The sequence below is a fragment of the Bos grunniens genome, chromosome 24 (genome assembly GCF_055505025.1).
Source record: "Bos grunniens cultivar Pamir isolate PY7600 chromosome 24, Bosgru_T2T1.0, whole genome shotgun sequence".
Classification (NCBI taxonomy): Eukaryota; Metazoa; Chordata; class Mammalia; order Artiodactyla; family Bovidae; genus Bos; species Bos grunniens.
In genome coordinates, this window is record NC_141188.1 from 50,471,163 (window position 1) to 50,484,306 (window position 13,144).

Consider the following 13,144-nt stretch of genomic DNA (forward strand, 5'->3'; position numbering starts at 1 on the left):
TGAGAAACGCCAACATTTAACAGCTTCATAAGATCATGTTAAATCTAAACTAGAGGAAGACAAACTTTCACAGAAACAAACAAACCAATCAACCCACAAGGAAGATGAGGACATCAAGAAGAGACTGTTTTAAGGAAAAAGTAGTTTAAGGAAAAAGTAGTTAGAAGGGTCAAATGCAACTGAGGAGACAAGAGAAAAAAAATGTCCCCTAGATTTAGAAATATGAAAGTCACTGGTGAGTAACACTTCATTTTGTTAGCAACATAAAAAAAATACCATTCATTAAAACACACACTTGGATACAAGACATATTTAATATCATTGATTAGCTCATTAACATGCATTAAATATCATTAAGTTGCCAGGGATGACTTTTGCAAATCAAAAAATTTATAAAATCTCTCTCATACACATAATTTTACACAGGATAAAACTTCCAATACAATGTGGATATCTAAGGATAACCAAGAAAATAAGCAAAGGAAAATCTGGGACGAGTGTCAGGAAACTAACTACACAGCAGCGGTGGAAGCACAACCCTTGAATCATTTAACTCCCTGGCAGCAGAAGTCCTTTTTCCTGGAGCAAAATCTATTGCCAGCAATGAAGATCCTGAGACTCTCTAGTATGAAGGATTAACAGACTGGCCCAAACATTGGAAAATACATTTAAAGGAACAATCTAGTACTAGCTCAGAAAGGATGAAATGACTTAATATGCCACTGCCAGGTCTAGAAAGTAATAGAGATTGTAATAATAATTAAAAAGGATCTCTTCAACAACAATGCAACAGTATGATATAAACTTCTTCTCTGTGATTTATTTCATGTGTTAAATTCAAAATAAGAAAATCCCCTAGATTTGCAGTGTAACAAATATTTTAATCAGAATTTATACTATCATTGATGCTAAAAATTAATCAAATTCTCTAATTTAAGAATCTTCAAATAAGCACTTGCATCCTAAATTACTTTCCTTGAGATCAACAGACTTACAATGTGAATTTAATCAGAAAATTTTAAAATAGGCAAGTATTTCATGTCTTCCACCCATTTTTAATTGTTTTTTTGATGTTAAGTTATATGAGCTGTTTATATATTTTGAGTATTAATCTCTTATTGGTTATATTATTAGCAAATATTTTCTCCCATTCAGTAGGCTGTCTATTTGCTTTGTTAATGGTTTCCTTAGCTGTGCAAAAGCTTTTGAGTTTCATGAGGTCCCATTGGTTTATTTTTGTTCTTATTTTCTTTACTTTAGGAAACAGATCCAAAAAAAACAGAGGACATGCAGGTGGCCAACAGGCACATGAAAAGATGCTCAACATCACTAACCATCAGGGAAATGCAAATCAAAACCACAGTGAGGTATCACCTCACACTAGTCAGAATGGCTAGCATAAACTACCAATGTTGGTGAGGACATGGAGAAAAGGGAATCCTCTTAAACTGATGATTTAAAGGTAAATTGATACAGCCACTGTGGAAAACAGTATGGAGGTTTCTCAAAAAACTAACACTACCATCAATTCAGATCAATCACTCAGTCGTGTCTGACTCTTTGCGACCCTATAGACTGCAGCATGCCAGGCCTCCCTGTCCATCACCAACTCCCAACGATTGCTCAAACTCATGTCCATCGAGCTGGTGACACCATCCAACCACCTCATCCTCTGTTGTCCCCTTGTCCGCCTGCCTTCAATCTTTCCCAGCATCAGGGTCTGAATCGAATGAGTCAGTTCTTTGCACCAGGTGACCAAAGTATTAGAGCTTCAGCATCAGCCCTTCCAATGAACATTCAGGATTGATTTCCTTTCAGATTGACTGGTTGGATCTCCTTGCAGTCCAACGGACTCTCAAGAGTCTTCTCCAACACCACAGTTCAAAAGCATCAATTCTTCGACGCTCAGCTTTCTTCACAGTCCAACTCTCACATCCATACATGACCACCGGAAAAACCATAGCTTTGACTATACAGACCTTGTTCGTCAGCAAAGTGATGTCTCTGCTTTTTAATACACTGTCTAGGTTTGTCACAGCTTTTCTTCCAAGGAGCAAGCATTTTTTAACTTCATGGCTACAGTCACCATCTCCAATGATTTTGGAGGCCCCCCCCCAAAAAAGAATTTCTGTCACTGCTTCCACTTTTCCCTCTTCTACTTGCCACAAAGTGATGGAACCAGATGCCATGATCTTAGGTTTCAATATTGAGTTTTAAGCCAGGTTTTCATTCTCCTCTTTTACTCTCATCAAGAAGCTCTTCAGTTCCTCTTTGCTTTCTGCCATTAGAGTGGTATCATCTGCATATCTGAGGTTGTTGATATTTCTCTCAGCAATCTTGATTCCAGCATGTGATTCATCCAGCCCAGCATTTCACATGATGTACTCTACATAGAAGTTAAATAAGCAGGGTGACAAGATACAGCCTTGAGGTACTCCTTTCCCAATTTTGAACTACTGAACCACTTTGAATCACTTTGAAACTACTGAATCACTTGTTCCATGTCCAGTTCTGTTGCTTCTTGACTGAATACAGGTTTCTCAGGAGATAGGTACGGTAGTCTGGTATTGTCATCTCTTGAAGGATTTTCCACAGTTTGTTGTTATCCACACAGTCAAAAGCTTTAGTGTAGTCAATGAAGCAGAAGTAGTTGTTTTTCTGAACTCCCTTGCTTTCTCCATGATCCAACTGATCTTGGCAATTTAATCTCTTGTTCCTCTGCCTTTTCTAAGCCCAGCTTGTAAGTCTGGAAATTCCTGATTCATGTACTGCTGGAAGCCTAGTTTGAAGGATTATGAGCATAACCTTACTCTCATGTGAAATGAATGCAATTGTACAGTATTTGGAACATTCTTTGGCACTGTCCTTCTTTGGGATTGGAATGAAAACTAATCTTTTCCAGTCCTGTGGCGACTGCTGAGTTTTCCAAATCTGCTGACGTATTGAGTACAGCACTTCTAACAGCAGCATCTTTTAGAATTTGAAATAGCTCAACTGGAATTCCATCACCTCCACTAGCTTTGTTTGTAGTAATGCTTCCTAAGGCCCACTTGACTTCACATTCCAGGATGTCTAGCTCTACGTGAGTGACCACACCATCATGGTTATCCAGGTCATAAAGATATTTCTGGTATAGTTCTTCTGTGTATCCTTGCCACCTCTTCTTAATATCTCCTGCTTCTGTTAGGTCCTCACCATTCTGTCCTTTATTGTGCTCATCCTTGCATGAAATATTTTGACAGCTCCAATTTTCTTGAAGAGATCTCTAGTCTTTCCCTTCTATTGTTTTCCTGAACTGCTTTGCATTATTCATTTAAGAAGGCCTTTGAATCTCTCCTTGCTATTCTCTGGAACTCTGCATTGAGATGGGTATATCTCTCCCATTCTCACCTTTTGCTTTTCTTCTTTCCTGAGCTTTTTGTAAAGCCTCCTCGGACAACCATTGCCTTACTGGATTTCTTTTTCTTTGGGATGGCTTTGATCATTGCCTCCTGTACAATGTTAAAAACCATTATGTATAAAATAAGCTACAAGGATATATTGTATAACCGAGGGAATATAGCCAATATTTAATAATCACTATAAATGGAATATAACTTTCAAAAAGTTTGAATCACTATATTATATACCTGTAACACAGAACACTGTACAACAAGTGCACTAAAACTAAAAAGAGGGCAGGAAGCAGTGGAAAAAAGGCCAGTACGTTACACAGCAACTTCACGACACCACTGTAAATGTACTCGCTTACGAATTTTAAAACATGTTTTAAAATAGACATTTGATGGTATCTATAGGATTAATCATACAATCTTTTAGGGACAAACTTTATTTCCAAGGATGTTTTTGAGAACCTCAACTTTGCTTTTGGAGACTTGATCATAGTTTTTAGAATCTCTCCTTTTTATAGAAAACCAAGAAGTTAAAGACACTGATTTTCACATATGTACTACAAAAGCAAAGGCGATAAGTCACTTGAAAATATTTTTAAGTTTTATAAACAGTGTCATATATACCAAATACCTAAAAATATTAGACTAAGCAGATGGCAACTTACATGGCACTCATTAAGTATAACATCACCCCCTTGTTTTAAAGATGATGTTACAATCTATATTTATAGGTGTGGATAAACAAATCGATGTATTACCAGAGTTCCTTTTTACATGGCATATGTATTTTTAAAAGTCTTTTGACTTTAGACAAGGCAACTATTTAAAAAGAATGTCACCGTGGCTCTCCATCACAGTTTGCTCTCCAAGTGCCCAGTAAGGCCACGCAGCAATGTGGAGCTGGCTTGGTTCCCAGCAATGCAGTTATGCTATATGGCCTGAAACTGTATTTCAATGTGTTAATAGTGTTGCTGTCTATCCTACTTGTAGTCTAATAACAAGGTCTAAGAAATCCACAAATGCAGACATTCATCTCAAGTTCCTTTATTCAAGGAAATAAAATTTACTTGAAAACAATTTCTTGATTAGATTTGTTTACAATTTATATTTTAAAAGAAACATTTTTATATGTCATTATGTTCCTCTTTATGTCAAGGGAAATGATAGATTGACACAGCAAACATTTAAGCGATGCCACCCACAGATGCCAAATTGGTTCCAGTGGGGGTGGAGTTAACTCAAGGAAAGAAAGACCTAAAGCACTTCTCTTTACAGAAATAGCTATTAAAGACAGAGAACTTAGCCTGAATTTTTTAAAATTTATCTTTACACATCACCTTGGGAAATTAAGAGACTTGTTTCTAAAAATCTAGTCTTCAAGAGACATTCATGATGACTATACGCTACATTCAAGTGTTGCTCAGTTCACAAACATCTGTCTACACTAAGTAGTCTGGGTATAAACACTAAGAATGTAATGGAAAGACTGAGTTCACAATGAACTAGGTACAAAATAGCATATTCAGCACATTTTATGGCCATCAAAAAAGCTTGATCACTTCTATGGTCATTTTATTTTACAAACTCTCTCTTGACAAAACGGAGAAGGCAATGGCACCCCCTCCAGTACTCTTGCCTGGAAAATCCCATGGATGGAGGAGCCTGGTAGGCTCCAGTCCATGGGGTCGCTAAAAGTCGGACACGACTGAGTGACTTCACTTTCATGCATTGGAGAAGGAAATGGCAACCCACTCCACTATTCTTGCCTGGAGAATCCCAGGGACAGGGGAGTCTGGTGGGCTGCCGTCTATGGGGTCGCACAGAGTCTGACACGACTAAAGTGACTTAGCAGCAGCAGCTCTTGACAAAAAGGCACAGAAAGATTTACAGCTATTGTAAAATTATTCTGAAAAATCTGAGTTCCAAGTCTTAATTCTCTCAATCTACATGGCACAAGTCTCAGTTCAGAGAAGTAAGATAATCTGGAGCCATGAGAAAAGGCCAATTCTGTTAGGACTAATTAAATATTTATGTCACATCTTTTCTATGGCAGATAGAGCTAGAAGAATACACACAAGATAAAAATGATACACAAAATCTATTGAGGTCATTAAAAATAAGAACAAGCCTTCATATATAGAAATTATGCTAATAACTCATCATCAGAAGACCATTTTGGAGTCATTTTTTTAGTGTGCTCATGGATATACACTGAAAGAACCACACTCCTTCACTTTTCACCCACACGGAGGTGGTGACATACTCTATACCCACATCTGTGAGTTGGCAGGCAAGGATCATGGGAGATTTCTGCTACAAGAATGTGGTCATTGTGAAATTGAGAAAGCTCCCTGGTGGAGGTGGGTGGAGATGAAAAGCCCGATCTTGGTCTCACCAGCCTAATGCTCTCACCAACCGAACTCGAGTATTAGCCTTACTGTCACAGTAACTGACAGACACACCAGGACACCGTTCCTTGGGTGAGAAGACAGGCATATGTTCTTTTGCCTCTGGGTCTTTGCACCTGCTGCCAAAACTATCTGGAGATGTTCATCCCATTTTCTTGTCATTTTGGCAAATTCCTCTTCCTTCGTTCAGTAAGGGTTTCTTCGAGTTGCCAGTCCAGGCTCAATGCAGGATACTGGATGCTTGGGGCTAGTGCTCTGGGACGACCCAGAGAGATGGTATGGGGAGGGAGGAGGGTTCAGGATGGGGAACACATGTATACCTGTGGCAGATTCATTTTGATATTTGGCAAAACTAACACAATTTTGTAAAGTTTAAAAATAAAATAACATTAAAAAAAAAAAAAGTAAGTGTTTCTTTCCTATGAGACCCTCTCTGATGGCTTCAAGCACATTTTGGTGCTTTCCATTCTAGTTTCCCATTTTGCCTTGTGCTTACTGCCAATATACCACTTAACAAAATGTACTTGTACCGTCTTCCTATCTGTCTGCTCACTCAACCATAACCTCTTTGAGGGCAGATGCTGAATTTTCATGTTTGCTTTCCTAGCACCCAGAACAATGCCTAGCATTAAGAAAGCACAGTATTTACTGATTCACTAGAGGAAAATTGACAGAAATTAATGTCCCATATTCAATAATCCCAAGTTATCCTGTTTATGAGAGTATCTGTGCATTTTATACTACAATGACAATCACACTGTAGGCTGGGCCGGGATTCAGAGTCATAACCATAAACATAAAATTACTTCCTTCCTTAGGAGTAAGCAAAGGTCTACAAATCACTAGCAACAGGAACTGACACAATAATTTCTCTCAAAGGGCCTAACTGCTAGATTTTTTAAAATTTAAAAAGAATTCCATGTCATTTATTTGGGTGTGGAGTTGCAGCAGACACAGTTAGTTAAGATGAGGTTATACTGGAGGTTTCCCCGGAGAAGGAAATGGCAACCCACTCCAGTTCTCTTGCCTGGAGAATCCCATGGATGGAGGAGCCTGGTGGGTTACAGTCCACAGGGTCGCAAAGAGTCGGACACGACTGAGCGAATCCTTAGTACTTAGTAGTATACTGGAGTAGGGTGGGCACTTAATCTAACCTGACTGATCTCCGCATAAGAGGAGAAGAGAGACAGAAACAGACAGGGAGAAGATGCCCTTTTGATAACAGAAGCAGAAACTCAAGTGATGTAACTATTAGCCAAATAATGCCAAGGAACGCCAGCAGAACCAGAAGCTAGAAAAGGAACGGGAGTATTCTACCCTACAGGTTTCTGAGGAAACGGCCTTGCTGACAACTTGCTTTTGGTGTTTTAGCGTCCAAAACTGTGAGATAATACATTTCTGCTGTTTCAAGCTCCCAGTTTCTGGTACTGTGTTACGGCAGCCTTAGGAAACTATTTAATGGTACAGGGGGCAAGATGCGACCATTCAATTGGAAATGAAGAGAATATCCATCATCCCATCAACACGACCCCTCCCCTGTGGGCTCCGCCCAGCTGAGGCGAGTAGATGAAACGATGGGGAGGAACCTGACTGACAGTGGATGTGAGAACAGCAGCAGCAGGCAGACCTTTCTGCTTCTTCCAGTTCCATCATTACTTAAAATGGAGGACTCCAAACAGGAAAAAAATCTTAAAGACCACTTAGCTGTCCTCAAGCACTTTTCTGCTACTCATTAAGAACAGTATTACGACAAAACAGAATCAGAAGCAAAAATGCAAAACTTATGCAAATTCTACCTTCACACTCAGACCACGGTGAATTTTAGGTATTCTTAATGTCTTTACTTAGAGTACTTTAGTAGTTTCCAAGAACACATGGTGTAACTTAGGACGATATAAAGAAAATATAGCTCTAATCTTTTCTATTTCCAATTGCTGTGAAAGTGCTGCACTCAATATGCCAGCAAATTTGGAAAACTCAGCAGTGGCCCCAGGACTGGAAAAGGTCAGTTTTCATTCCAGTCCCAAAGAAAGGCAATGCCAAAGAATGCTCAAGCTACCGCACAATTGCACTCATCTCACACGCTAGTAAAGTAATGCTCAAAATTCTCCAAGCCGGGCTTCAGCAATACGTGAACCGTGAACTTCCAGATGTTCAAGCTGGTTTTAGAAAAGGCAGAGGAACCAGAGATCAAATTGCCAACATCTGTTAGATCATCAAAAAAGCAAGAGAGTTCCAGAAAAACATCTATTTCTGCTTTACTGATATGCCAAAGCCTTTGACTGTGTGGATCACAATAAACTGTGGAAAATTCTGAAAGAGATGGGAATACCAGACCACCTGACCTGCCTCTTGAGAAACCTGTATGCAGGTCAGGAAGCAACAGTTAGAACTGGACATGGAACAACAGACTGGTTCCAAATAGGAAAAGGAGTACATCAAGGCTGTATATTGCCACCCTGCTTATTTAACTTCTATGCAGAGTACATCATGAGAAACACTGGGCTGGAGGAAGCACAAGCTGGAATCAAGATTGCCGGGAGAAATATCAATAACCTCAGATATGCAGATGACACCACCCTTATGGCAGAAAGTGAAGAGGAACTAAAGAGCCTCTTGATGAAAGTGAAAGAGGAGAGTGAAAAAGTTGGCTTACAGCTTAACATTCAGAAAACGAAGATCATGGCATCTGGTCCCACCACTTCATGGCAAATAGATGGGGAAACAGTGGAAACAGTGTCAGACTTTATTTTTGAGGGCTCCAAAATCACTGCAGATGGTGATTGCAGCCATGAAATTAAAAGACGCTTACTCCTTGGAAGGAAAGTTATGACCAACCTAGATAGCACAGTCAAAAGCAGAGACATTACTTTGCCAACAAAGGTCCATCTAGTCAAGGCTATGGTTTCTCCTGTGGTCATGTATGGATGTGGGAGTTGGACTGTGAAGAAAGCTGAGTGCCAAAGAATTGATGCTTTTGAACTGTGGTGTTGGAGAAGACTCTTGAGAGTCCCTTGGACTGCAAGGAGATCCAACCAGTCCATTCTAAAGGAGATCAGCCCTGGGATTTCTTTGGAAGGACTGATGCTAAAGCTGAAACTCCAATACTTTGGCCACCTGATGCGAAGAGTTGACTCATTGGAAAAGACCCTGATGCTGGGAGGGATTGGGGGCAGGAGGAGAAGGGGATGACAGAGAATGAGATGGCTGGATGGTATCACCGACTCGATGGACATGAGTTTGAGTGAACTCCTGGAGTTGGTAATGGACAGGGAGGTCTGGTGTGCTGCGATTCATAGGGTCACAAAGAGTCGGACATGACTGAGTGACTGAACTGAACTGAATCTTTTCTAAAATGCAAGACTTGTACATGAAGCATATTCAAAGTCTGCTACACAAATCGTCATTGTCCAGAAAAGAAATGAAGTAAGAAAGTGAAGTCGCTCAGTCGTGTCCAGCTCTTTGCGATCCCATGGACTGCAGCCTACGAGGCTCCTCCATCCATGGAATATTCCAGGCAAGAGTACTGGAGTGGGTTGCCATTTCCTTCTCCAGGTGATCTTCCCCACCCAGGGATCGAACCCAGGTCTCCCACATTGCAAGCAGATGCTTTTACCATCTGAGCCACCAGGGAAGCAGTGTATTGTCCAGAAAGGGAAGCAATTTTTCCTTCACACTTCAACAGAGCACAGGTGCTGACTCATTTTAAACCCAAGTGAGTGTGGTTGTTTTCAGCCTAATTCTTTACTTTAAAAATGCTTTGATGTTTATAAATCTATCATTCCAACACTGTCAATTTATCAATATAAAGGTAAAAATGTGGCTTTAATAATTAGCAGTTGTGGCTTCTGTGATTCAGATGATTATCAACTCAAGACAGACCACCATCAGAGTGAAACCTGGAGGAGAAAGGAACAGGTTAGGGACAAGGATGTTTATGGGCTCTTTCAGTGACAAGCTGGACGAAGCTCTGAGGTACAGCTGCAGGGGGGCATATTTCAATGAACCTGTACATACAACAACCAGGTCAGTCTCTTGAAAAACGGGGGCAGGGAGTTCAAATGTTTGCCAGTTTTATCATTGCTCTTTTGACTTATTAAATTTCTCTTTCATTCATTATTCATTCTTACATGTGGTAAATACAAAGGACGTTGATGGTGAAAGGCTCATCTCCATAAATTCTTTAAAAATCCTCCAGGAGCTACAATCGCCAAATTCGCTGGAAAAAGGGTACCTTTTTGACAATTATTTCTGGAATAATTACATATCCATGAGCAAAAGATAAACACTGACTCCTTCTTTGTACCAGATGCAAAAAAAATGAAAAGTAAAACTTGAAACTATAAAACTTCTATACAAGAAAGCACTGAAGAATATTTTTGTAGCCTTGGGTTAGGAAAAGGATATCAAAGGGATATCAAAATATGACTCATAAAAGAGAAAATGACAAATTAGACTTCATCAAAATAAAAAATTCTGCTTTTTGAAAGATGCTATGGAACAAAGAGACACTCACTCACTGGTCGATGTATCTTTGCAAACACATACCTGTGTATTTTATATCCAAAATATATAAAGAACTCTCAAAAGTAAAAAAACAAAAACAAAAAAAAACACCAAATGACCCAATATTAGAAAAAAAGGTATGAACAGATATTTCAGCAAAGAAGTTACATGAATATAATGAGTTATATGAATACATGAACATAAACAAGCTAAATCAATTATATGAACATAAAGCTGCTCAACATTATTATCCTCAGGGAAATGCAAATTAAAAGCACAACAAGATACTACTATATATTTACTAGAAAGGCTTTTATAAAAACTTACTATTAGTTATTGGTGAAAATGTACACTCATGCATTGCTAGTAGGAACACAAAATGGTACAGTCAGTTGGAAAAGAGTTTGGCGGTTTCTTTAACATATATTGGTCACGTAACCCAAAGACACCATTCTTAGGCATATACCCAAGAGAAATGAGAACTTACAGTCCCACAAACTACACAAATATTCGTAGCAGTTTCATGCATAAATGCTTCCAAATGAAAACAATCCAAATGTCCTTCAATAGACAAATGGATAAACTGTAGTATCCATACAATGAAATACTACTCAGTAATAAGGAATGATACAACAACATGGATGAGTCGCCAGACTCAGAAGACTACATATCATATGATTTCACATATACAGGAACAGAAAAAGGCCTGGGTGGCCAGAAGGGTATGCCTATAGAGTTGTACAGGGGAATAAAAATTATCTTTATCTTGATCATGGTGGTAGATTCATGGCTATAGGTGTTTGTCAACTCAAAAAGCTATATACAAAAAGGTGAAATTTCCTGTACATAATAAAGCAATTTTTAAAACTGTCCTAAAAATTAAAAATAACCATCACCCATGATGAAATATTAGTCTTTGCTAGTCGGACACACTAAATGTATTCAAGGGAAGAATAAAATTAGGTTATAGATCCCAAGCTCAGTTCTATATAAGCACAGATGCTTTGTCTTAGTTAAAAAAAAAAAAAAAAAGACAAACCTGTAATATCAAGCCCTTTTTAATCTCTGCACACGTCTAAAGTTTCTTATTCCATGCCATTATCAAAAAGTTGTCAGTATTTCCAAATAAGTACTATTATCTAATGAGAACAAAACCCAAGTGTTTCCTACCATGACAGAGACTGAACATCTCGCCAGAAATGAACTATACTGAAGTTAGATATGCTACTGAGAAAAACTTAACCACACCCTAAGTACTAGAGCAATGGTTCATTCCATACCAATCTGTATACTGGCCGAAAACAAACAAAAGGTTTATTAGAGAAGCATTATTTCTGGAGGTCTTAATGGAAGTCAGAGGAAATAGTCAATGAAACAATAAATATTTAATTCAAAACACTCAGTATACTTGGTTTGGCAGTATGGGACATATGCCTTATAATTAATAAAACAGACTCTCCACAAGAACCTACATTCTATCTTTTAATAGATAAAATTCTATGGAGAGCAGAGAACAAGAGAGAGTAAATGATTAAGAGCCAAGTAGAAAAACTCAACCTATATGTAGACATAAAAAAAAGACAAAAGGAAATGTTTCTAAATTACACGTATATAAGAAAATGCAGAGTTTAAAATAGCCAAATAAACCCATTATTTAATTAAAAAACATTGACTTCACAAATGTTACTTTAAAAATGCTATTATTCTAAAGTATAATATTCATTTAGCTCTTTTAAGATGGCTATTGTACCTTAGAATAATATACTGCCTTCTGAGAAGTGTGGGGAAACTTAATCAACATCATTACTATATCACTTAAGGAAGTCTTTTCTAATTTTCACCTTAGTCATTTATTCATGGAGGTATGTATGTATGTGTTAGGGGGAGCACACTGACTGAAACTGCCCACCCTGGCCAGGCACCATAGTAATCATTTGTATGAGTTATTTCATAACAGGAGGTCCTAGTAAGGGACACAGAACTAACAAGCCACTGTCAACCGGAAGGGTCTGGGAAAGGTCAAAAGGAAACGCCACGTATCCTACCACCTGCCAGAATCCTTCTCGCTGGCGTCCATTTTGGCTGAGCAATGCGTGCACCACCAGAAGGACCCTGAGTCAGAATAACTGGCCAAAGACAACCCGGACACTAACCCTACCGTCATAAAACCTGAGCCTGCGAACCCCATGGCAGAGCAGTCCTCCTGGATTCCCTTACCCTCCTGCTCTCCGCCTGGGCGCCCCTTCCAATAACGTCTCTTGCTTTGTCAGCACATGCGTCTCTTTGGACAATTCATTTCCGAGTGTTAGAGAAGAGCCACTCTGTGGGCCTTGAAAGGGGTCCCCTGCTTTCTGCAACATACATATTTAAAGCAATGGAAACCCTTTCTCCAAACAAAATCTAATGTGAAAGTGCAGTCAGGAACAGAGATACTAGTAGAGCAGTGCTGTTCTCGGAGAAGGAAGGTGGCTTGAGAGCCCTGTTGGCTAATGTGGCCACCACCAAGGAAAAATGGTATCTACAGGAGAACAAAACACAAAATCAGATCCACAGCATCTTGGATTTCAGAGGGACCTTACTGTGTTGACTTTTCATCCATCTCTCCTATGCTGCATTCAAAGGTGTGCAGCCACTGTTGAACAGCTTAAATTACCTTAGTCCTTTCCCAGGTTAAGCTGAAATGAAGGCCATTGTTACACTGTTCTTTGTGAAAAAGACTGAAATATACGAAAGCTACCACACCCTTTTTAGCTATTAGTGTCAGCATGCCCACTTTGCAAAACAGAACAGGGTGGAGTAAATCTATTTGTGTCCAGTTCCTTTGAATTAATGGCAGTC

General features: G+C 39.1%; 1 protein-coding gene across 9 annotated transcripts in view; it reads right to left on the bottom strand.

The window, feature by feature from the left end:
* DYM (dymeclin) overlaps positions 1 to 13,144 on the bottom strand; it is a 393,514-nt gene that overhangs the window by 189,487 nt on the left and 190,883 nt on the right. Inside the window, exon 15 of one of the 9 annotated variants that reach the window (XM_086373430.1) lies at positions 8,944 to 9,699. The exons of the other annotated variants lie outside the window; for them this stretch is intronic. Coding sequence (XP_086229556.1) covers positions 9,672 to 9,699 — 28 coding nt within the window. The 3' untranslated portion in view covers positions 8,944 to 9,671. Of the gene's footprint in view, positions 1 to 8,943; positions 9,700 to 13,144 lie in introns of those variants that run through there. 9 annotated transcript variants of the gene reach the window in all.